Source organism: Columba livia, chromosome 5 (genome assembly GCF_036013475.1).
Source record: "Columba livia isolate bColLiv1 breed racing homer chromosome 5, bColLiv1.pat.W.v2, whole genome shotgun sequence".
NCBI classification, from domain to species: Eukaryota; Metazoa; Chordata; class Aves; order Columbiformes; family Columbidae; genus Columba; species Columba livia.
Window position 1 is genome coordinate 37,597,139 of NC_088606.1, and position 24,480 is coordinate 37,621,618.

At 41.8% G+C, this 24,480-nt stretch overlaps 1 protein-coding gene across 9 annotated transcripts in view; it reads left to right on the forward strand.

Annotated features, from left to right (window-relative positions):
* SMOC1 (SPARC related modular calcium binding 1) overlaps positions 1-24,480 on the forward strand; it is a 132,663-nt gene that overhangs the window by 14,533 nt on the left and 93,650 nt on the right. For 2 of the 9 annotated variants that reach the window (XM_065064433.1, XM_065064435.1), the window contains exon 2: positions 23,354-23,442. The exons of the other annotated variants lie outside the window; for them this stretch is intronic. In XM_065064433.1, coding sequence (XP_064920505.1) covers positions 23,431-23,442 — 12 coding nt within the window. In that variant the 5' untranslated portion in view covers positions 23,354-23,430. The remainder of the gene's footprint in view (positions 1-23,353; positions 23,443-24,480) is intronic. 9 annotated transcript variants of the gene reach the window in all.

Below are 24,480 nucleotides of genomic sequence, written 5' to 3' on the forward strand. Positions count from 1 at the left end.
CTACAGTCACCTTTAATAACAAGAAAGATGTCACCAAGTTTTCCACAGTACCAAATGGCATGGGCAGTTCATAGCAAACTGAGGTTTCTGGTTTACTCCTTGCTGGTGTAGTTAGTTGACCTTGCCTATTTGCAAACCCCTTCTCACTTCTTCGCCTCTTCCAGCATGAGTCTTTCCCATGGGCTGCAATCTGTCAGAAAAAATCAGCTCCATCGTGGGCTTCATGGGCTGCTGGTTCCTTCAGGAAACGTCCAGCTGCTCTGGTGTGTCATCTTCTCTGTGGCCTGAAGGGCAATATCTGCTCCACCATGGCCTGTTCCATGGGCTGCAGGGGAATATCTGGTCTGGCATCTGGAGCACCTCTTGTCTGAGCTTATTTTTACTGTGGCTTCTCACACTTTCCCCCTTCCCCTGCTATGTGACATTTTGAGTTTTCTTAAGTGTATTAAGATGTTAAGTATTTTGGTGTCCTGTGCTGGCAGAGCTTTCTACCTATGCTAGTACAAGTAGCTTAGTATACGTGCTTAGTATAAAGCACTTTGACACCAGAACTGTCCAGGTTTGCTTTAAACATTCATATTTTCTATCTATGTTAGTTTTCTTTTAGCAGATAAGTTATACATCTCTCCAGCAGAGATCTGGGGTAACTTATATGTCCCAACCTTAGACTTATAATTAGTTTTATCATGCCACTTATCTGGAAGCTTTCCCTGCATAATTGGTATGGTGTTGGTGGGTACATGTTTATATGTACTTTTGAACTCTGCAAGGATGCCCACATTTGCCAACAACTGTAGAAGACATGCCCATGATCTGATAAGAGCATTGCCTGGACTTCATGGAACTGGGTGGATGACCTGGAGATTCTCTCAAGTCACATGCTCTATCATGTTGTACTTCCGCTTACTGAACTGTACAAGGGCAAGATGCAACTCCAGGAATAATGTGGTTGTGTCATGCTGGTTATGACACTGCTGTGTGTTGCCCTGGGCAAGCTGGTTTCAACTTGGGTATGAAGCAGCACTTGGGGGGATGATGTGGCTCATCAGACCTGGAAGAGTTATCTGCAGTGCACTAGATACTGAATTTTCAGAAGGTTTTGATGGATGCATTTGTCCCTATGTATACCTTGAAATGTCTTTGTCTAAATAGGGGAAGGAAACTCTGAGCCCTCAGGTGTGGATGTGATGAACTAGGTTTAGCCCAGCTAGAGCACACTATTAATTTGGGCTTTTAACATCTATATTCTCTGTGCTATTAAGTCCCATGGCCAACCTGTGCAAGGTTCTTGACAGCTGCTTTTTATTCACCATTGTTTAATATTTAAGTACTTGCTTGAAATAGAACAGTGAAATAATTCAGCTGAGTGCAGGGTTTCTCTGCTCATCTGTTGCTTGTTAGATCTGCAAGCAAGATTGTCAGTCGCCTTCAGTTCTCCTTGTTTAGGTTTGCAGGATGCAAAAGTGAAAATCTGTCATGGGTGTATGTAAACACAGCATGTTAAAGCATTCACTCTGCAACTGTGAACAAGGCATTTGATGGGAACAAGGAAAGTAGGTCTGGAATGTGTAGCTATGCTGAACTTAGCCTACAAGGGAAGAAGACAGTTTTGCTGTCTGCAGATGGGGCAGAGAGACAGGGCAGAGAATGCTCAGAAATCCTTTCTGCTTTCAAATTACCAAAAAATTGAAATGAGATGGCAAAAACTTGACCAATGTACACAGTGATGTGCCAGGGTAGGGAGATATGGACTGATGTGATTTGTGGCTTGATGAGGTGAATTTGCTGACATAAGCTAAAGGCTCAAATTATGCGTTAAAGCAATTATTATAACCATGGGATGTCTTTCATGTGGTTCTATGCATCAACATCTGAGTGGTGATGTGATTTCTGTAGACAGAACACTTTGAGAGAAAGCCAGCATCAAAGTCTCTGAGCTCCCTATAAAACACAGGGCAAGGCCGGTTTCTCACACTGCATCCTATTTTCAGAGTAAATGTCAATGCCCTCTAGTGGCTTTTGCTGCACAAGGAATGGCTGGCTTGTTACCTACACCAACCTCGTGTGTTTTGCTCAGCAAAAAGTAGTAGCTGGAGGTGTATGCTCTGGGGACACAGCTATGCTGTGACTGTATGAGGAGGAACAATGGAAAACATCTAGAAATGCTTCCCAACTTGAATTATTTTAATAGTACAAAATGCCAAGCATTCCAGAAGTGAGATCTGGGGGTACTTTTGCCTTTTTAGGCTGGGAATAAACCTTCTCTGAGGAGCCCACTGCAGAAGAGTTTCAGTATTCCTTTCTCCAAGAGCCTGGGTTTTAAGAATCAGATACTCTGATACTAAAATGAGAAGCCAGCCAAAACAGATCTTCAGAATTGCACAGTGCAGAACAGCATCAGCAGTGTGAGGTAAAGCCTGTTTTACCTCAGACTGTGCAGATAAAACGCACACCACTTCATGTGCAGTGCAAGAGCCATGTAAGATGGCACAGGCCTGGGGACTTGGAGCAGCTGGAGGTCTGCATGGGCAAATGGGCTATGGGTGTGAACTCCTAGCAGCTAGGTTAATCTGAAGTAACTGCTTAGCTTTGAATGCTGTTGCCTATGTGCTTTCTAACACCATTTCTTGCTCTTTTGAGGAGAAAAGCCTGGGATGTTCAGTGTTTTTTGTGGCTATAGAGGTTAAAAAGGTGTTTGGCATAATTGTCTGTCTGTACTTGGTTACTATCAAGAAGGTAAACTGGAATATGCCTTAAGGAGTTTTCAAGATCAAAACTGCTTACAAGACTCTTGCCTTTAAATCTGATCTTTAAATTTACTGTGGCTTCTAATAATGTTCAGCTTTCATTCAGTATGTTGTTGATGAAAGTTAATTAGATGCTTTAATTCCACTTGAATAGTCTGCCTGACCAATGATATAATTAATTGGCCATTTCTGCCATTTGGAGGTGTATGAATTGGGGTGCAGCATACTGATAAGGTGTCTCAAAGATGGCTTTCTCACGTGCTTAGTATAAAGCACTTTGAACTGGAAATTGAGTGGTTACCTCTGGAAGTAACTAATAAAAGCAGTGGAAGTTGTAGTTAGTAGATTGTACTGAATGAACAAAGATTGGGTTATGCATCTCTTTAACCTAATCTGATAGTGCTTGTGGATTGGAGAATTGGTTCTGATTATTTTACTTAGGTTGTGTTTTAAGTTAGAGAACTCCTAAATAGCTTCAACATGGTAAAAAAAAAAAAAAAAGCCTAAGATGTAATAAGACTTGTCTTTTCTTTAGATTGGTGTTCTTTGAAGTGGTGATCCCCCAGCATGTTAAGGCTTTGTCCCAAGAATTGAAGGATTTCATTTTGCTAGGCTTAGTATCTTGAGTAACTCTTCAATGCAGTAAATCATGTAACTTTGTTTCAGGGATACCTTGTCCTATATTAATACAGTGGCAGCATACCTGTCAAAATACTTGCCTGATCCTTCTTTTTAGTTCTGTGGTTTGTTTACTTTGATAGGAAGAGAATAAAGCTTCTGAACAGACTCAGTGTGATGCCTCTTCCCCATCATGCCTACTGCAGCTTCTTGTCTCCTTGTTCTGAAGTTACCTTGCCATGTAGTACTTCTGCACAGACATGGTGAAATGTCTGAGTGGTTTAGCAGATGCTGAATGCTGCTTCATTCTGTACAATGTGGACCTGTCTAAATAAGAAATAGGTAAAGACAAACTTGTCAGGCTTCTGCTCAAGTCTAGAAACCAAATCATTATTTAGCAGGTGAGGAAATTCTTTAAGGCTGTCAGCCACTGTTTTGGCAGTTCTATTCTCCAATGATTAGGCATTGCATTGGACTCTTCGGCTTCTGGTTTTGTCATGGATGCTATATTTGGTTACAGCTGTGGTGCTGAGTAAATCCAGTCAGTTCTGTTTGAAACTGAACTTGATGGATGTTCCTGTGCTGGACAGGCAGGAGCAATACTGAGATGGCAAAACAGTTGCTAAAGCTGGCTTGCAGCTTCTGTACCCTCTGAGCAGTTGGCTTGGGTGCATCTGCCAAGGCATATAGGTGTTGGTCTCCCTTGAAGGTACATGCCTTACATCTGACATTTAACTCTGAGCTTTTCAGAAGTTGGGTGGGTTTCTCTGTGAAAAGGAATGATGTTAACAGCAGTCCTACTTGATTTTCTCCTCATTGTAAGTATACTAAGCCATTTTGTCAGCTGTGTGTGTATTCTGCCACAGGTTTGCAGGGTGAGAACAGTTCAAAGGAATTTCCCTCAAAGTTTTCAGGAAGAATCTAAGCTGTGAGTCATCTTGATTATTAAACGCCACATCTGACTGGCAACTTCTATCTCCTTTGTCTGCCTCATAAATTACAAATTTGAAGATCTCTGCCTTTTTACATGTGCTGCCCCATTGCTTGTTTTGTGGAGGTTTACCCTTTCCCATTTTTAGTTAGGTGGGCAAGTGATTATTTTTTCTTCTACAAAGGAACTGCCATGTGTTTCTATATCTGAAGCTGAGACAAGTGCCAGCACTGGAACAGAAAACAAACTCATCCTTCACTGCCTCTCCCAATGCTTTCTATCCTGCAGGCCAGTTAGGTGATGGAAAGTGACAGTGCCTGGACCTCCTGTGCTGTGCTAACCTCTGAGGGCACAGGGTACTCCTTTGAGATCTTAAATGGCACTTGGCTCTTCTGTAGTCAGGTTGATGCCATGTTTACACTTAGTTTGCCCCAGAGGTGGGGAAAGGGAAGTGAGGAATGTCAAGTATCTTCAGCTTGCCACAGGATGTGATTAGATAACTTCAGAGGATTTTCAACTCTTTCAAACAATGAGTAAACATGTCAAATGTGATGGAAAGCTCCAGAGTCTTATATGGACAATATAAGTCTCTCTGTCAAACTCAGAGCATCAGGTTAGTGTTTAATTTCTACTCTCTTTTGACCCCTTTCCTTGGAGTGGGAATGTACCAGCTGTTGTAGAAGAGGGAACAGGCCTTTGCAGGCTAATAAAGGAATAACTTGCCCCTCTGCTATTGAGGATTAGTATCTTATGGCTTTGGGTAAGCTACTAATTAAGTTATAATCCATTTCTATAAGAAACTCAGTGGCATGTTACTCTTAAACTGCATGAATCTGAGTCCACTTATCTTGGGCTTAGATTAGTATAAGTGTAACTCCTCTAAAAGCCCACACAAGTCAGTTAGTCCACAACAAGCATGCCATGTGTTCACTGTAGCTTTTAGTACCACCTTTTGTGTGTTTCTACCTAGCCTTTCCTTGACTGCTGAAGCTTCTCAGACAATACAGTGGTGTTATGTCTTGTCCCAGTGCAATACTCGTGCAGTAGTATAAAACAGCAGTGATGGGTTCTTGCCTAACTCTTCCCTATCAAAGGGTGTTCACTGCGTTCCTGTCCAATGTTATTCATCCATCTTCTATGTTAGGTAGCCAGGCTGCATCAGCAAGTGCTTCCCTGTGGCTCACACATAGCATGTAAGTGAAGCCTGTACTTCCTCACAGCTGTAACTGCTCGGAGAAAAGAGCTCTGAGGGATAAGGAGTTAACTACATACCACATCTCACCACAGTGATGCATTATTGTGCTCTTCTCTTGGATGTGCCTCTGGTAAGTAACTACGAACATGACTGGAGGCTGGGGGAGAACTTTCCAGGCATTAAATGCCTGGTGAATGGTGGTAGCTTGTGCTCTCATTTTCTACTGGCTTGTTTTGTGAACTTGAGTTAGCTACCAGCTCTAAAGCTTTTCACCTAGAGTGGGATAATGTCTGCCTTACAGGTATGTGGCAGAGCCTTTTTTCTAGTACATATGCTGTAGTCCACAGATAAAAGAAGTTTTAGAGAGGTCTGCAAAACCTCTGAAGCTGCATGGCATGCTTATAATATCCCCATTAAACAGCTGTTTGGCAATGTCTAATGCAATTTCCACTTAATGAGGGATGATTTCAGGCCCAGCCAAGAGAACAGGTGATGTTTTAAACTCATTTTTCATAAGTCTTTATTTCACAAGAGGCAACCAAGGATGTATCCTGTTGCATTTGATGGGATCTTGGTCATTTTTGTTCTTAAACAGGACCCCAAATTATTACTGTTCATGTGTTGCGCAGCACCTAAGAGAATCCGTGCCTTAAAGCTCAACAAAAGCAAAGAATGTCTGGGGTGCTTCTGAATCTGTATCAGTTTGGGAACAGCAGAGAAGAAACTTATTCAGTATCATTCCTTCAGTCTCGTAAACCTTGGAATAAGATACACTAGGGTCTGGTATGTCCTCAAAGTTAAAAGGAGGTATGTGCTCAAGAGGAAAAACTGTTACTCAAAACAGTTTTTCTTGTCACTCATGTGGCAAGTGCTTATCTTGTGCTTTCTAATGAATCTTAAAAAGGGATGAGGAGAGTAGAGGGGTGTCAGGCCCATTTCATTTAGGATAAGATGCAAGTTTAGAGTTTATGGAACATGATAAAGATGCTGATGTAAGTAAGCTTGGTTCTTTGCCTGTAATTCAGGGAAAAAAATAAGGATTTTGGACTGGACAGGCTGGAAACACATGGCAGGGGAGTGAAGGCCAGTGTTTGGGAGTAGTATCTAGTGAAGGCATTGGCCATTAGGTTATGTAGAATGGCTTGAAGGTGGAGAGAATGAGGCGGGGAGCATACCTGGTACATAAGGCAGTCCCACACTGGTGCCTTGAGGCTGGTTTGCAGCCTCTGAAATGACAGTGCCTTGGGATGGAAGTATAGTTGTGTCGCTCTTCTTTGCTTCTGGGATATGGAGCTGTTACTGGGAATGCTGTTTCCATTGCATCAGTATACAGCAATGCTCTTTCACTCAGGGGTGCTGATTACTCAAGGGACAGGCTAATATGGTAGAACTTGCCCTTCCCCTCAACACTAGGTGTTCCTGCACCCCAGAGCTCTGGTGCAAAGAGTAGGCTTGCTGAGTGGCAAGAGATTACTCAGCTGTTTTGAGGACTGGATGCAGCCTGTAGGCTACCAGCTGAAGAGTCCTGACAAGTTATCTAAGGCCTGAGATGGCAGTAGTCTCTCACTGTTTTCTTTAATCCTTGGTTATTTTGGGCTGCTTATTTATAGGCACTAAGTGTCAGAAACAGAATTCATGCTAATTGCTGTATTGGCTTGCTGTAGAAGCACATGCTTCCCATGTAGGAGTTCATATGGGAGGGGAGCTAAGAGATAGAAGTGATACTATCTGTGAGCTGCCTTGTCACTAGAAGTGCTGTCCTCACTGCTTCTAGAACAGCTCAGAAGGAAAAAGGCTTATTCTTGGCATCGTTTCCTCTTTATTGTAAAGTGCAAGGAGCTAAATCTTACAGAAGATTGTGGACAAGAGACTGGACTGAAAGACTCAAGCAGATAGAGATCATTCCTGATAAACCATATTTGGGTTGGCTAGAGATAAGCGTAATTAAAACAACCTTTGTGATGGACATTGTTTTGAAAAGCTTATACAATCTTAGGAAAGATCTTCACAGTTACATACTCTGACTTTTGTACTGAGCCTTCATTTGACCCTTTCCTTTGCCATACTGCCTGCTGTCCTTTAAAACTCTGTCAATATCTTTCCCGATGCTCAGTTTGCTTTTCCTGCAAGTTTTCTTTGCAGGTATCATGCTTTTTCCTTAAATGCCAAGTTAAAGCTCCTTGCTGATGTTTAGCCTCTGAGGCTAGGATACCAAGCTGGTGCCACATATCACCAAGTAAAACAATTATTGAAACAGTCAAAAGCTACAGGATTTCTCTGGTATTCCTGATGTATTGCCAATATCACTTAAGGCTAAATAACTTACCTTTCTCAGGTGACATTGCTTCGCTCTTCTTGACAAGGAGAATTTAAGCCTGGTAAGATGAAGAGGTCAGTGAACTTAAGAATGCCAGTTCCCTGTGGTTAGGACACAGATATTCTTCTAGGACTTGAACCTAGTGCAGACAGTTTAGTGTGTGGGGAGGAAGGCTAGAGGTCAGTGAACAGTTCTGCTAATCATAGAATACCAGGTTGGAAGGGACCCCAAGGATCATCTGGTCCAACCTTTCCTAGCAAAACCACAGTCTAGACAAGGTGGTCCAGCACCCTGTCCATCTAAATCTTAAGTGTCCAGTGTTAGGGAATCTACCACCCCCCTGGGAAGATTATTCCAATGGCTGATTGTTCTCATCGTGAAAAATTCCCCTTGTGTTCATAAGAGCAAGCCCTCCCGTGAGCAAGCTGTTGAGAAAGCCTCAAACTGATTCTCTTGTTTTCGTGTTGCTGTATGGTGGCTTATGGGAATTGCTTTCCATGCAACTACCTACTGTTTTCTGACTACTGGTTTAATTCTTTAATATGACTCTACAAAAAAGGAAAGTAACTTCTGTGTTTGGATAAACAAGATTAGCTAGTAAGAGTGACTTGGTTGCTTTTTTTTTTTTTGCTATGTACTTACTATGTACCTAATGAATGTGACCAATGAATTTGGGTTAATTGCTACCTGTTGAACAATATGCTCTAGCCTGTAAAATGCTGTGAAGGTTAGCTACTGATTTATGCGTCCTCCTATAAATACAATCTCCTGGTTTTGAGCTAAAAAAGTCTTTTAGATCCTTTTCCTTGCAGGATGCAGTTTTGGAGGAGGTACAGTATTTCTGCCTCTTTTCAGTTGACATATGCACCGGACAAGAGCTCCTTTCTGCATAGAAATACTAACATCAGAGCTGCCATCATTTCACAGAATCTTCAGGTCCTTGAATTTTCCTGGGAAGGCAACAGTAAGAAAACCATCTTCTAACAAAAATCTCATGTCTAAATTCATACTATACTGAGTTTCTGTGAGGATGCTGTTTCCATTCCTTGGCTTGATATCTTCCCAGTTAAAGCTGAGCCTTTTTTGTAAGCACTTAGACACCTAAGGCATTGCATACATTCAGAGCTTGCCAAGTCAGAGAACTGACTTGAATGAAAATGTTTGGGGCAAGTGTCATTAGTGTGTGGTGACCTGTGACTTGGGGAGACTAGGCACTCCAGCTTTGCTCTTGCTCTTTAGGAATTTATTCAGTTATGGGTTTTTAAGGGTCCATACTTACATTTTGGCACTTCTGAAGAGACTTCTTTCCATACTCAAGGATGTATGCAGGTCCTGCTTCAAGGTTTTCTCATTTGAGTTATCACATAGAAGTAGTTTTTGTTGATTACAAACCTGGGGTTCATCTGATTTAGAGGACTTATTAGGACTATTTAGAGGACTCCATTTTAGGAACAGTGTTCAGCTGAAGATTTCTGTTCAGAGGCAGTCCTCCAACAGAAGCTGCTTCTGGGTGTGAACATGGAGAATTATGAAATAAGCATGGGATAGAAATCTGTGTATTGGAGCCAAATACTGCTGTCAACCTTATTGCGTGCAAACTTCAGACCTTCCCTCCCTTAAATGTTGCTCACAGGTGTTCAAAATCTGGCTCTGTTTTTACCTATTGAAACTTTCCCTCCCTTTAACCTAAGGATTAAAGATGACTAAATTACCCTGTAAACTTTTCTAAGAAGCTTGTATTGGGCTTCGCTTACGAATGAGGAAATTCTACTGGTTGGGGGGGAAGAGGGAAGAAGGAAGCTCCTTGGCAGAGATTCACAGCCAGACTTGGGAATTGCAATGATCCTAGTCCTGTGTGAACCCCCACCTACGTGTGCTCTTAGCAGGCTTTGGGCAACTTAGTATTGTTTTCAGATGGCTTGTATGTTCTTAAGAATAATTTGAATATGCTGCTTTTTTTCTTTTCCACTCTGCTTTTATTTTAGGTCACACTAATGTTTTGATAACCAAGTGTAACTGCAGCGTGGTGCTTCTGAAAGATCTTTATAGGAAACAAAACTACTGCTTCGCTGCCTCGTGGTCAGCAGCTATGTGATATCCAGGGGCTTGTTACAAATAGGAAGCTAGGCTGTGCTTATCTTTCTTTGCCACTGAAAACTAATAGGAATAAAATCCTCTTTCAAGATTTTATATTAGTCATCTGGTTTGATGGATCAAGCCAGGGCAACATTGAACTGACTTATTTCTCTGTAGTCTGGAGTTGGAAGTCTTGTGAAAACAAAGGAATACGCTGGTACTTGAGCTGTAACCAGTGACAGAGGATTGGGGATTGAAATAATATCCAGTGATAGAGCTGGATTGCTGAGTATAATTAGGGGGTCTGAGGGTCTGGTTAATAGCTTCTCACTGGAATTCAAGTAGAAAGAAGAAATTGGCTAGTGAAGTTGAATGGGTTTGGAACTGGAACTGGGAAGAGAGAAAAGGTCTAGGAAGCTGAACAAGTCAAGAATGAGGAAAGAGGAGCAAGAACAGTGATGAGGGATGGGAATGAACCAGCAGCCTGGCATGTGAATAAACCTGGGAAGAAGATGCCAGATGCCTGAGCTGACAACAATATTTGTATATGTAAGATTAATATAATTGCTAAAGGAAAAAGTCTTTCAGAATCAGTTATAGGTCTATGTGTAAGAGCTGGCAAACTTAAGCTGGGAGGAGCAGAGATGACTCTTCTTGGCTTTATTGTTTTTTGAAAGGTTTCGGTATTTTCCAAATACGTGCTGGAAGAGATCTGATTAAAAGTGCAGGACCTCTCTGAATCTTAAGAGCATTGGATTTAAAAAGGAGCAAAGACAAAGAGTGAGCAAGTATGAGTGAGAAACTGGGCGTGCCTGGTGACACAGACACTTGACTGGAAAAATGTTGGTACCAGACAGTTACGGCAAGAGTCAGACAAAATCAGGATGGATAAGAATAAGCAAGCTGATTCAGGCAAAATTAGGCTGGAATCTTTATTGGTGGCCACATCTTTAATTTCCAAAGGTCCATGAAATCTTATAGCTAGGCTAGGTATATAGCCATTTCTTCTACACCTACAAAACTAGTTTTAATGTGACTTTCAGCCCAGTTCCTTAAAACAGATGTTTCCTCTTGGGTCACAGTTGACCTAAACTGGCTTTAGTATCTGTCTGGAATACTATCAAACAACATAAAATCAGTTTTTAACTGTTGCCTTCCTATTTGTAAGGCTGAATTTCACTAGATTTCTTAAACTCTTTCTCCCTCCAAAGATTTTTGCTTCCTGGTATGGAGAAAAAAAGCTTGTAAGAAGTGGCATGTGAATCAGAATGTCAAGCTTTTTGTTGTCAGGTAAAACTAGGACTTCTCAATGTTTATGTAGGAAGCTAGTGTCTGGGATAACTTTTCAGCTTGTAGAGGTTGTTGAGCTCATGGGAGGGGGAAGGGGAAGGGTCTTGTGCTCCAGAACAGGCTGCTTCTCAACCAGAAGCCCACTGAGAGCTGTTTGAGAAGGATGCTGCTGCCACTAGTCTTGCTAATATTTAGGTAGCACTGAGCTGCTTTTTATGGGTGGATGCCAACCACCACAGTCTAGGCCTTCATTGTTGCCATCTATCTACCTATTTCTAAACAAACCTCAACTGGAGTCTGCAACACTTCATAGCTATAGTGACTAGAGGACTCTTGAGGCTTACATTTGAGCAGGGTGAGGGAGTATGATTTGCTAGTGTCATCTTAGATGAAGAGTATATGCTGTAATTCCTACATGGGTGGCTGCAGGTAGATAAGTGTTGCTATTCAGTGATAAAGCAAGCCCTGCTTCTTATCCTTCCTACTGGTGCCACTGCTTCCTGGGCTCATCATCTTCTAAACCATAGTCCAGGCTGCTGGAAAGATAGGCAATATCCTCCAATGAGAAGAGGAACCTTGATCATTAGGGTCAGAAAAGTAAATTCCTTTAGATGAGGTCAGGCTCAGCAGCCTCTTAGGCTGTAGAAGGTATGAAGAGAAAAAACTGCTTAACCCTGTGCAGAAGCTCACTGCACTCTTCCAGATGTGGTGATGGTATGAGTACTACTACTCTTCATAGTCTGAAATAGTCACAAAAGCTATGTGGAAGCTGGTATCACAGCCTGCTTTAAGTCTGTCAACTAAAAATGTCAGTTTGGTCTTTGTCCACTGAGATGTCTGACCAGTGAGCCTGAGTATGTGTTTGTACTGAGGCCAGGTCTTAGACCAGACAGAACGAGATCCAGAAAATCTGAGGAATCCAGATAAAGCCACAGCTGTTTTGCTACACTTTCTTAATAACATTCCCTGAAAAGGAAGATGAGAGGTTGCAATAATCTTGCCAATTATCTGTGTCAAAGATTTATTGTGCAAAGGTCTCATATTTGCTTATATTAAGACTGATACACTGCTCCCTTCAGGGAAGCAGACAGCAAAAACAGACCAATATGTATGTTAGATTTTTTTTAACTTCCACTAGACACACATACAAATTGCAGCACAAAGTTAACTGAGCACTTAGTTAACTGAGCACTTCCAAAACTCCAGTGAGTGCAAATGGAGGAAAGTTAATCTGGGGAGTGCTGTGTGATTTTGGACTAGAGGTGGTTGCTTGTATGGAGAGCTGTCAGTCCTGTACCAAATTACTCATATATGAAGATGCTGCACTGGCTTGGGTGGCTTTTGACTACAAGGCTCTTGGTGACAATGAAAGTTAAGTTCACTTGTGTGTAAGGGGAAATACTGTAGAGCTAGAAATGCTTTAAAACTTATTTCCACAGAAAATAAGGAAAGCATGTCTGCCTCTAGCAACAAGGAATCAGTGTGAGTATTCTGTACCTTCTCACTGAAAGTGTGAAAAATAGTTCAGTGTAGCTGGAATCACCCTTTCTGCAAATTGAAAGTAAACACACTAAAACAGTTTTGTAGTGCAAAATGCTGTGAAAAAGTTCTCAACCTGAGAGACTGAACAGTCTGTATGAAGGTCAGTCTTGAACATCCTTCTGCTTGGATCAGGGGATTAAGTGTATGTATAACCATGATGGGGTGGGGATAAGCACTTTGGGAAAGACATTTTTTACCTTGCTGTGTAAACTCATACCAATAACCTACAGCAGCATCAAGATACCTGTAAATGTTGTGGTTTTTTTTTTTTCTTTTTTGAAGATACCCCCTTAGGGCCCAAAAGAGGAGCCAGGAAACTACAGGCCACTCAGTCTTACTCCAGTCCCTGGGAAAGTAGTGGAGCAAGTCCTAGAAACTGTCACAAACCGAATGAAGCAGGTGGTTGTGAAAAGCCAGCATGGATTTACCAAAGGCAGATCATGCCAGACTACCCTGGTCACCTGCAATAGAATAACTTTTCCTGTCCACATGGGGACAGTTGATGGCAGCCTGTCACAAGCGAGGTCCCTCAGGGATTGATGCTGGGCCCCGTGCTGTTCAACACATTGCACTGGAAGAGGTTTCAGCTTGATATAGGAAGGAATTTTTTTTACATTGAGAAAAATAAATCACTGGAACAACCTCCCCAGGGATGTGGTGGGGTCCCTGTCACTGGCAGTTTTCAGGGTGTGGTTGGACAGGGCACTAGACCACCTCATCTAGGCTCCCTTTCCCACAAAAGGTTGGATAAGATGATCTTTCAAGGTGCCTTCCAACCTGGGCTGTTCTATGATGTAGAATAGACTATTTCTGTTGGAAGGCACCTACAACAATCATCTAGTCCAACTGCCTGGCCAATTCAGGGCTAACATTTAAGATTGCAGACCTTCAAACAGCAACCTCAACAACTTAGTGATGTTCCCCCCTCACTACAAGAAAGACATTGAGGTGCTGAAGCTTGTCCAAATAAGAGGAATGAAGCTGGTGTTATGAGGAGTGGCTGAAGGAGCTAGGGCTGCTTAGCCTGGAGAAAAGGAGGCTGAGGGGAGACCTTATTGCTGTCTATAGCTACTGGAAAGGAGGTTGTAGCATGGAGGGTGGTGGTCTCTTCTCCTAAGTAACCCAAGTAACAGGTGATAGGATGAGAGGAAATGGCCTCAAGTTGTGCCAGGGGAGGTTTAGATTGGATATTAGGAAAAAATTCTTCATAGAAAGTGTTGTCAAGCATTGGAACAGGCTGGCCAGGGAAGTGGTGGAGTCACCATCCCTGGTGGTGTTTAAAGGATGGTAGGCATAGTGCTTAGGGCTGTGGTTTAGTGGTAGGTGTGGTAGTGTTATTTTAATGGTTCTAAGATTCCTTGCAGATCTTGACAGGAGGGATTCTTCTGGGAATACCATACAAACCAAGTCTATCACTTCCTTATGGAAAAGGCTCCTGACTTGTGTAAACAGGTTTGCATGAAAAAAACAAATTTTTGTGCTAGTGTAATAGTAATATTGCTGGGTGGTTCAGCAGTGGTGATAAAATGCATCATCTTTTTCCCAAGCTATCGGAAGGCATGTGAACTCTACTTGAATAGGCTCAAAAACCTTGCACAGGAACAACTTGCTAGTTTGAAATGATGTTGCCTAGTTTGACTCTGCAATAAGTGGTAGTGCTCTAGTGATGCTTGGCCTGTTTTTTTTCTGCTTTGTTTTACCACTTTCAAGTTCAGCAATCAGCAGTTAAGTTACTACTGCAACTTTGACACAAGTAACCACTGTAAAGGAATCCTGTCTGCAGAAATCAGAAAGCCTTTACTCTTTGGTGTATACAGTAACACTTTTCTGAATACTGTCTGTCACTGACAGCAGATGATGCCATTAAAGCTAACCACGGTACAGTTAACAAGGATCCTTCATTCTTGTCTGTCATGACTATTTTATCTTAGAACTGTGTCTCTAGCTTTTCCAACTCCTGAAGCAAGCACTACATGCATCCTGTCTGTTACAGAAAGGTTTTTATCATATTATTTAAATAATCATAGTAAGTGAGTTTTTTTGAGGTGGGAGGAGGGAGCAAAGAATTGGTTTCATACCAGCAGAAGTGAAGTTGATATCCTGAGCCTTCTGTACACAGCAGCTTCTTCCATTTGTGATCCAGAAAGACTTTTAATACTGAGGGAAGCTTCTCTGCTACTGCCCATGTTGTCCCAGGAGACTTTGACTGCCTGACAGTCTGAGGAAGCATTGTCCAGCACTTAATTCGTACAAAGGGCTAAACTCTGTGGGTGGTTACCCTGACAAAACTGAGGGAAGCATTTGGTTTAAATGTAAGTAGAAAGATGAGAATTATTGTAAACACTGCAAAATACAATGCAAACAGAACTGCAGAACAAAGTAATGAAACAACGACTCTTTCCCTTAGGGAGTTAGGGGTAAAAGTTTATTTTTTCTGACTTTTGACAGGAGTTTGTGCTGTTTTGTACATCCTTTCCTGATTCTTTCCCTCTTGCTCCAGACTCCTGGCTGGCATATTTCTTTTATTGGTTAGCAGGAATTTTTTTTTTGTTCTGAATTTAAACTTTGCCTTAGACTTTGTCTGTTTTGGTCACTGTAGAATCCACCAAGGTGGGTTGGCGCTTTGAAGCAGTGAGTGTTAAGAAGCTGAGCCTGGGATCCTTATGATCCCTATTGGAGGGCTGTTCTGAAGAGTCTCTGGCCTGCTAAGCAAGAGTTACAATTTCTAAATGGTGTCTTTAAATGTTATAATTTGACTTGTGTAGAAATTGAGTCTCTGAAACTACCTGTCTGCAGGTCAGATGTACGCTATCTTAATGTCAAATACCTGCATGTATTGGTAGGTTGATGTCACTACTGCAGGGTTTTGTTGAAAGAGCAAAGAGTACCTCATAGATATTAACTGAACAGTTAATACTTCTGCTAATGAGGTTGTGCATTTGTTGCCTCTTTATCCATAGGCTGAAAGTCCAGGGATAACACAACCTCTATGACATCAGGAAAAACCTGGTTCTTTTAAAGAATATGGATAACATCATTCCAGCAAATGTGAGAAAGCTGCTGCTTTCAGAATATTTGCAACATGAGCTACTCTGTATTTAATATGGGAACACATTATCTATGAACAAGGTGAAATTCCTGTCTTGTGTTTTTTCTTCAGTTTCGCTGTATTTGACACTTTAGAGGAATAATAGAGTACATAAGGGCAACTGCCTTTACTCTGTAGAGCTGAAAGACCCAGAACCCAACTTTGAATATCTCTCCGGAGGTGGCAAGGTAAGCCTGTAGGAGACATGTAAAGATAGTTATGTCCCCAAACAGAAGTAGTAGTAGTGGTGCTTCAGGTGCTTTGACACTGAAGTTCTGATGATAGTATATGTATAGTTAAGTGAAATAGGGAGAAGCCCCTGATGCAGCCATCTTCCCCTGAGTTATCTTTGGTTAATCGTATATTTGGATCATGTAAGGGTAAGAACATAGTTAAAAGCAAACTCTTTAATATTCACAGCACCTCCTTTTTTAATATCCCTCCTGTGCAATGGAATTTCAGTCTTGGCATTCAGTTATATACCTCTACTGATGGGCAGCCAGCCCTTGCTGGGTTTTGAACTGGTAATGAGTTCAGCTATTCCTAATATCTACTTCTTGGTTCTGCTGTTGGCAGCAGTAACAACAACCATAATGAAGGCTGGATGCCAGTTTCACTTTGAATGCTTCCTTCAGCATTTTAGAAGAATTGATTTAAGAAGGGACTGAAACTTGTAGAGCTATGGAGTTTTAATGGGTGACATTTTCTATCTTGGAAGATCTCCAAGAACAAAACACTTGTGGTATAAGAAGTGCCTTTGGACAGTTGTATTTCCATTGGAGCTCAGCTCTGAAGATATGTCTGACAAAGTGTTTGTAAACTATATTTAATCATCATGTCTCCTTGTGTGATGACCTCCTAGCAGAGTAGAGCAGTTCCAGAGACGGTAGTCCTCTCCATACATCTGCCTTGGTTACAATAATAGTGTCTAATACATATGGCAGTGGCTGAAGTGAGACACTGTAGACTAGACAATGGGAAGGAGTATCTGGCTTGATGTAAGCTCAATTGTATCCATTTTGCTGTGTGTGCTTAAGTAATGTGCCTTTTGTACATGCTAAAGGGAATTGATGGCACTCACCTAGGAGGCAGTGTTCAAGGGGTTTCAAAGCTCTTTTGGTAAGACTTGATACTAAGTTTTTGCAGTGGGTGGTCTCTGGCATGTACAGAAACTTTTGTCTTATTGTAGAGAATGTGATGGGAAGAGATGAAAAAATGTGGTTTTTATTTTCTTGCCAGTTTGGAATGCTTAAAAGTCTTATCAACTGACTTGGAGATTCCCCTTAAACTAGATGCCCTGCTCTTTAGCAGTAATGTTGTGGAAGGAAAGGGCAAAGTACTTTGAGTTATTGAGAGAATGACAGCATGACAAAGTGCTGAAGAGAATGGGGTCTGGATGAGTCGAATGGGGTCTCGATGAGTCGATGTCAGGTCATGAAGCCAAATTTTAAGGGTTTTGAATTTAGAGGAAAGTTCTTTATAGAAAAAACTTGGTTGTAATCAGACATACTTGCAGTTAATGTGTATCCCCACATTCCACAGCAGACTTGTGTGAGAAGCTTATTTGATATCAAGACTATTCTGCCTTTTGAAACAAGGAAGGAGTTTTATATTGTTCATTATATCATAGTGAAAGGTATTACTGCCATGTTGGTGAACTCACATTAGTATAAATCTTGAGACAAATTTAAGGAAAGGATCTTGCACAGTGGTTCTTGAGCAGCCACAGGCCCCAGAAAGGTTCTAGTGGAATTATTAGGAAGGAACTAAGTGTGGATGGAGGGGAAGATTACTGTGGATTACACATCTGGTTCTAATTCCATCTTCTAACACCTCAAGAGGTCAGAACTAATGGTTGCACAGCTTGCCCATTCTGTCTGCAGTACTCCAAACTCTTGTAAATGCGGAAGAAACTTTCCTAGGCTGGCTGCATAGCCAGATCTCCTGGAGGTAGTTTGAGGGGGAAATAGGCTCAACAACATATGCTTTTGTTGATACTTTCTGTATATGGCTAACCTCTTATGTGAGTGTACAGAAACCTAAAAATCCTGGGATTGACTTTTAGTGGTTTATGCAGTGGAAGGTAAGAAAGCAGGTACTTCAATCTCCTCCATTACTGAAGAGAATCAGTTCCAAGAGGGTTTGTTCCAGATCGTGAAGAATGCAATGATGATTTAAAGTGTTCAATGTGACTGCATTTGTGTTAGGATAGGGGTCATTCTATGTGGAGGTCTTGCTTGAGATACTGTCCTTCATTGAAGTATACACCTGACATTACTTCAACCCTTCTGCCTTCTTGAGAGCTGCTTTTGAGGAAAAATATTCCATTCCAATGGAACAGCTAACTTCTCACTGAGTGACAGCACAAAGCTGTAATCCCGCTAAATTTGCCAGGGGAGAACAGCAGCCTCACCTATCATTATGAGAAACTAAAGTAGGGGATATGGTTACTCGAAGGAGACTAACTTGGCATATGTTATACAGAAGGATGTTTTGAGTTTGTTCTTGAGTTATGCTGAGTAAGCAGAGGACTCCCTAAACCAGAAAGACTGGTTACTAAACAATACAGTGTAATAAAGACAAGATTCCACCTTTTATGTTAATGGAAGTTTTGCTGTTGTTTTCTTTGGGACAAGAAGTTAATTGCCTGACTATGCAAACATCTGGATTTTCTGTCTGGTTCAACATGTATAGTAGCAAAGCTAAAGAGAAGAAATAGTCCAAGTTAAACATGCCTTCTCCAGTCAATGTGTTTGACAAATTAAATTTAATCTTAAATTTGTTCTAGGCTTGCATGTCATATTGGCTGAAAGAATAATCTGAGTAGGAGAGTGAGCTTTGACAGAAGCTGAAGTAATGTTATTACAAAGGAATTAAATCAGTCTCTGCCTTAATGTTGCCAAACTTACTAGAAAGGTTTAGAAGTCATGTGTTAGAAATGTGAGACTTGAGCTGAAATTTCTATTTTGTTTTAGAGCTTTGGTTTCCTCATCTCTTCTGTTGATAGGTATACTGATCTGTGGTACAACACATGAGATGCTTAATCCTGATGTTCATAAAATTCAAGTCAGTTTTTATAAGGGTGATACAGGCATGTGGATGAAAATTCTGTGGGAGAAGGGATTATTTTAAAATCTGAAATGAACTCCGTGTCCTTGATGTCTCTGGCATTTTCCTTCCCACAAGTCAACTGTAGCTAAGCACTTGCATAAACTTGTACCTCACAGGCAAAAGATGTATGGCTTTAAGTTCACTCCCCAATTGCAATGGCTTTTTATTTTTCTGTTAAAAACAAAGCCACAAGAACGAAAAAAACCCAGTAGAGCTTTTCTGGGATGAGGTCAGAATCTAAGGGTTTTTCTCCTGAACCATTAGGTGTAGGTAGGCTCTTCAAATATGCTGTTGGGCAACCTCTTTGGACCTAGTACCTCATATCCTAAAGGAGGAGCACAGCTGCTGCATCATGTTTGGGTATCAGTTTGTGAAGAAAACCAGAGTATTATTTCCTAGCTACAATTAATCTAGCAGATGAAGCACTACTTAAGTGCTCTCCTTTATTGTAGTGGCTTATGTGAAACAAAGATTGACAGAGGATGGTGGGGGAAGGGAGAATCACTGTAGAAAAATGAGATTTCTAGCCTGTAAGGGCAGAAAACTGTCTTGAATTCAACTTGTACAAATACAGCTAGAGTTTGCCTGCTTTTTTGGTGTGATCCCATGTGTTTGCCCAGCCTTCACTATCCTCAAGCACAGGCTGTGTGCTTTGAACCTGTTCTTGTTTGCACAACTGAGGGACCTGGGCTTGAAACATAAGTGGTGCTTTAACTTAAGCTAGACTCTTCACTTTGCAGGTGGAATGACTCAAGGAATAAAAGTATTACAGTATCCTTGTAAGGCGCTGCTGTCTGAGGAAAGTGCTGTGCCCTTCTAAAATTTGTTGGGAAAGCTTTAAGTCTTGGGATAAAAGTGTAGGATGCTAGAAAACAACTCACACAAGGACTGGAACTTGTTTAAGATATGGAACTTTGAGAAACTTCAGTTTAAAAACATTAAACTGAAATTGTCCAGATGCAAGTTAAATACAAAGTTCTGAGCATATCCAAAAAGGAAATATTAAAATAAATTTTCTTCCCCTATCCCAAAACACATGACAGACTTTCCAGTAAGCTCACTTCAAAAGCCTTTTTTCACTAGATAGGTTCTGAGAGTGGATGGACCAAGGCTGAATATCCTGGTCAGCTGTTGGGAGCTGTGATGGCTGATATCTTCTGCACATGGAAGACTGCAATCCCTGACAGTCCCATCTCTGCCAGAGTTTCTAAGATTTTCAAATTTTCTTTGTATTTCTCAAAGCCAAGCATTTTGGGTCTCTCACTTAGAACCTGCTAGGCTTCTGGTTCCATGGCAAGAAACTTGGCTGAAGACTCAAACCCATGGTTGATGTTGAAGGTCTTGTGGCCCTGTAGGCAACCTGCCATGGAGCTTACAGTGTAGCCATGACTAAAACCGGGACTTGGCTCCAGCTCTGCCTCTACTATGGCTGGTTGCACCAGGTTAGAGCCTGAAACCAAGGAGTACATCAGTGAGGCTAAAACTAGGAAATGTGAAATGATGCTTTCCAACAGCAACAAAAATGTCCAGAAGTTTATGGTCTCTTCTAATGTATAAAATGGTATGGTTCTCATGTGGAAGTTTCCCTAGGAACAAGTTGCTCATCTGTCCTTAAAGACAGGCCTTCTCTATGGGCCACAGTGCCCTCAGAGATGTACCTGCTTACCTATAGCCACAGTCCCTTCAGAAGTGTGCTTGCTCCAACATGGCCTTATCCATGGTTGTAGTTCCTTCAGGTATGTACCTGCTCTCTTGTGAGCTTATCTGTGGCCACACACATTGAGGTGCTCCAGCATGACCTTATACACAGCCACAGATGCTTCAAGGGGTACCTTCTCCAGTGTAGACTTACCCTTGGGCCACAATCCTTTCAGAAGTATACTTGTTGCAGCACAGATATAACCACAGCCACAGATGCTTTGAGATGTACCTGACTTGGTGGGGCCACAGACCCTATGCTGTGTCCTGCTCCTGTATGGACTCATCCACAGGTCATGGTCCATTTGACTCAAGTTCACACTGGCACTGCAGCCTGTCCAGTAAAGCAGCACATAAACAGCAGTGATGCCCTGGCCATCTGCCAGCTCAGGCCCATCACTGCAAGCAGTGAAAGCAAAAAGGAGCCACTAACAAGGGCTAGACTCTAATGTACAGTAAGGCAAGCCCTAGGGTGAGCACAGAATCCTGCTGATTAATAGCTAAACGGCAATAACACCTATAAACCTGATATAGCATGTTCCAATTGAACCTGCCATTGTCTCAAACCCTTTGAGCCCCACATTGGATACCAAAAAGGACTATAATGGTTTAACCCCAGCTGGTAACTGAGCACCACACAGCTGCTCACTCACTCTTCCCTCATAGGAGTGGGGAGAGCATTGGAAGGGTAAAAGTGAGAAAACTTTTAGGTTGAAATAGACAGTTCAATAGGTAAAGCAAAAGCTGTGCACACAAGCAAAGCAAAACAAGGGATTCATTCACTGCTTCCCATCAGCAGGCAGGTGTCCATCTGTCTCCAAGAAGGCTGAGCTCCATCACACCTAATGGTTGGGAAGACAAATGCTATCACTCCAAATAACAGAATGTTAGGGATTGGATGGGACCTCAAAAGATCATCCAGTCCAATCCCCTGCCAGAGCAGGAACACCTAGATGAGGTTACACAGGAGTGCGTCCAGGCAGGTCTTGGATGTCTCCAGAGTAGGAGACTCCACGACCTCCCTGGGCAGCCTGTTCCAGTGTTCTGTCACCCTCACTGAGTAGTAGTTTCTTCTCAAATTTAAGTGGAACTTTTTGTGTTCCAGTTTGTACCCATTACCCCTTGTCTGATCATTGGTTGTCACTGAGAAGAGCCTGGCTCCATCCTTGTGACACTCACCCTTTATATATCTGTAAACATTAATGAGGTCACCCCTCAATGTCCCCTCCCTTTTTTCTTCCCCCAGCTTCATGTACTGAGCATCATGTCACATGGTGTGGGGTATCCCTTCCCAACTTCTTGTGCATCCCCAGCCTACTCACTGGTGGGTGGTATGAGCAGCAGAAAAGGCCTTGACTCCGTGTAAGCTCTGCTCAGAAGTGACTAAAACATCCTTGTCTTATCAACACTATTTCCAGCACAAATCCAAAATGTAGCCCTATACTAGCTACTATGAAGAAAATTAACTATTCTGGTTGAAACCCAGACATTGCTCAAACAAATTGGTGGGTGATCTGTGCTGTATGAACAAACCTAGATAGTTTTTTTTTTTTTTAACAGTGTATTCAAAGGGTCTTGACAGCAGCAAGACATTGCATGTGCTATTTCCTCCATCTTTCTACTCCAGGGGTGTCAAACTCATTTTCACTGGTGGCCACATCAGCCTCGCGGTTGCCTTCAAAGGGCCGAATGTAATTTTAGGACTGTATAAATGTAACTACTCCTACAATGTAGGTGAAAATGAGTTTGACACCCCTACTCAGTTTTTTTGGGCAGCTGCCTGCAGTTCTAATCAGCAGCAAAGTTGCTAAACAGCAGAGTCACCTCTGTTTTGATCTGTAGTGGACTCTTGTAGATTTGTTGCTCAATAGGCTTCCACTTTCTCACATTTATGTCACTTGTGTCCCTTACTCTTCCTATTCCCCTGAAACCTTACTAAAGCACATTACTCTGGTACTGCAATGCCTTGGTCATTTCTTGTTACCCCCATCACAAAGGGCTGTACTGTTCTGTTTGTGCTTATAATGTACCCAGATGGTGAATAGAATGAGTGACCACCAAGCTCATTTTCACTTGTGGGGTCAGACCTTTCTCTGCTAAATAACACAAGTGTTCCCAGCTGCTGTGCAGCTGCAGGGAGTCTGCTTTCCTTCACAGGCATTAAAAAGCCTTTAATCAGTGTTTGTTGTTTGTCAGCAGTGGTGTTGAGGTGTGGAGAAAAAGAACAGATATGCTTTGTTGGCAAAGTTAACTTCATTCTGACCTCTTATCTTTCCTTTTTCTTTTCAAGTCTGAATAGCAGAAAGTAGTTTGGGAAGTGGTTTCTGCAAGCACCTGTGTAAATGTATTTGCTCAAGGAGGAGGTTTGTGTCTTTATACAGATATAGCATTTGACATAAAAAGATGCTCTGGGAGCTGCATTGAACTGGAAGCTCTTTAGGACAGGGACTCAGGCTGGTGTTGAGCTGTTGCAGACTCACTTAATGTAAGGAAATGCTATGAAAATGCAAATATTGTTTTCTGCTACTATCATTACTTATGCTTATTTTGATATTCAGTCTGCATTCATTTACAATCCTCGTCAATTTTAACATTTCCCTGGAAAATAGATCATTTCAGCTAGTTTGTGTGTAATTTTTTATGGAACTTTGTAGTGGGGTGGGATTTTTTTGGTTGTGTTTTTTTTGTTTGTTTTTGTTTTCCTCCTACTTCTTCCCTTCTTCTTTCTTTCTGCTTTTAGTAGTTCTCTCATGGAGGAAAGGGGAGGAGAGAAAAGGATTGATAACCCAGTCCCGTTTCTTTTGGATGCTGAAGTAAATGGGAACACAGGTATCAAAAAGAATCTTTGAGAAATCTCAGAACTAAAACAATTATTTCCCTCTTCTTTTTAGATGAAGCTGGGAAACCTGATGGTTCTGCACATGTTTTTGCAGGCTTACTTTTTCACTGCATTGTGATCAATTCATATTGTGTGTCTATGCACCAAGTGTAGCTTTGTGAGCATTGATTCTGTTGTTTGCAAAGCCTGTTTGTGCAGCTGTCCTGAGGCTGGTAGGATCACAAGCTTTGATTTGTGCACCAAGGATTGTGATAGGACATTTGGTGTTAAAGGTGGAATACTTTAGCTTGTTGTGCTTCCCCTGGTTTGAAAGGACCAGAGAATTGTGTTACTGCCTTGGCTGTGTCTAGGGAGGTTTAGTGACACCCTTTGTATGTTCTCCAGCACTCTGCCTTGCTCAGCAGTATCTCCTGTAGCAACCAAGATGTTCTGTTGGAGCAGAGCTGTGCTGCTTATACAATCAGTGCCTGCTTGGTCAACAGGGGAATAAAGAAAAAGAAAAGAGTAATGTACGAATGGTAGTCCCAGCTCTTAAAATAGTAGATTCAAGTGCTTTCTCCATGGGCAGACATGTATTTTGGCATTCATCCAGTGTTTTTCTTCTTCAGGTGGCTGAGGCTTCTTACAAAGGAAGGTAGTTCTGCTCTTGGACAGAGAAAATGCTAGAAAGAAAACTCTGTGCTGGGCAGGAAGGGATAGACAGTTGAAACAGCTAGTATGTTAAGTGTCTCTGGATGGTCTATGGTGATCATCACTTCTGTAGCATGGATGCTTTCTGTCTAGAAATGAGTCAAAGAACCACCATTTTTACTGTCTGAAAGCTGGCAGGTCTGCAGAGCAAAGATAAGGGCTCTGAGTTACAGGGGAGCAGGTGTCCTACTGTAAGGGGGAGTTTTTGAACCCCATCAGTAATATTTTCAGGAGAACCAGCCTTTCTGGCAGTGCTGCCTGATCACATGAGAAGATCCTTGATCAGACAGGTGTGATCATGGATCCTTCTGGAAAATAATGCAGACTTGTTCAGCTAA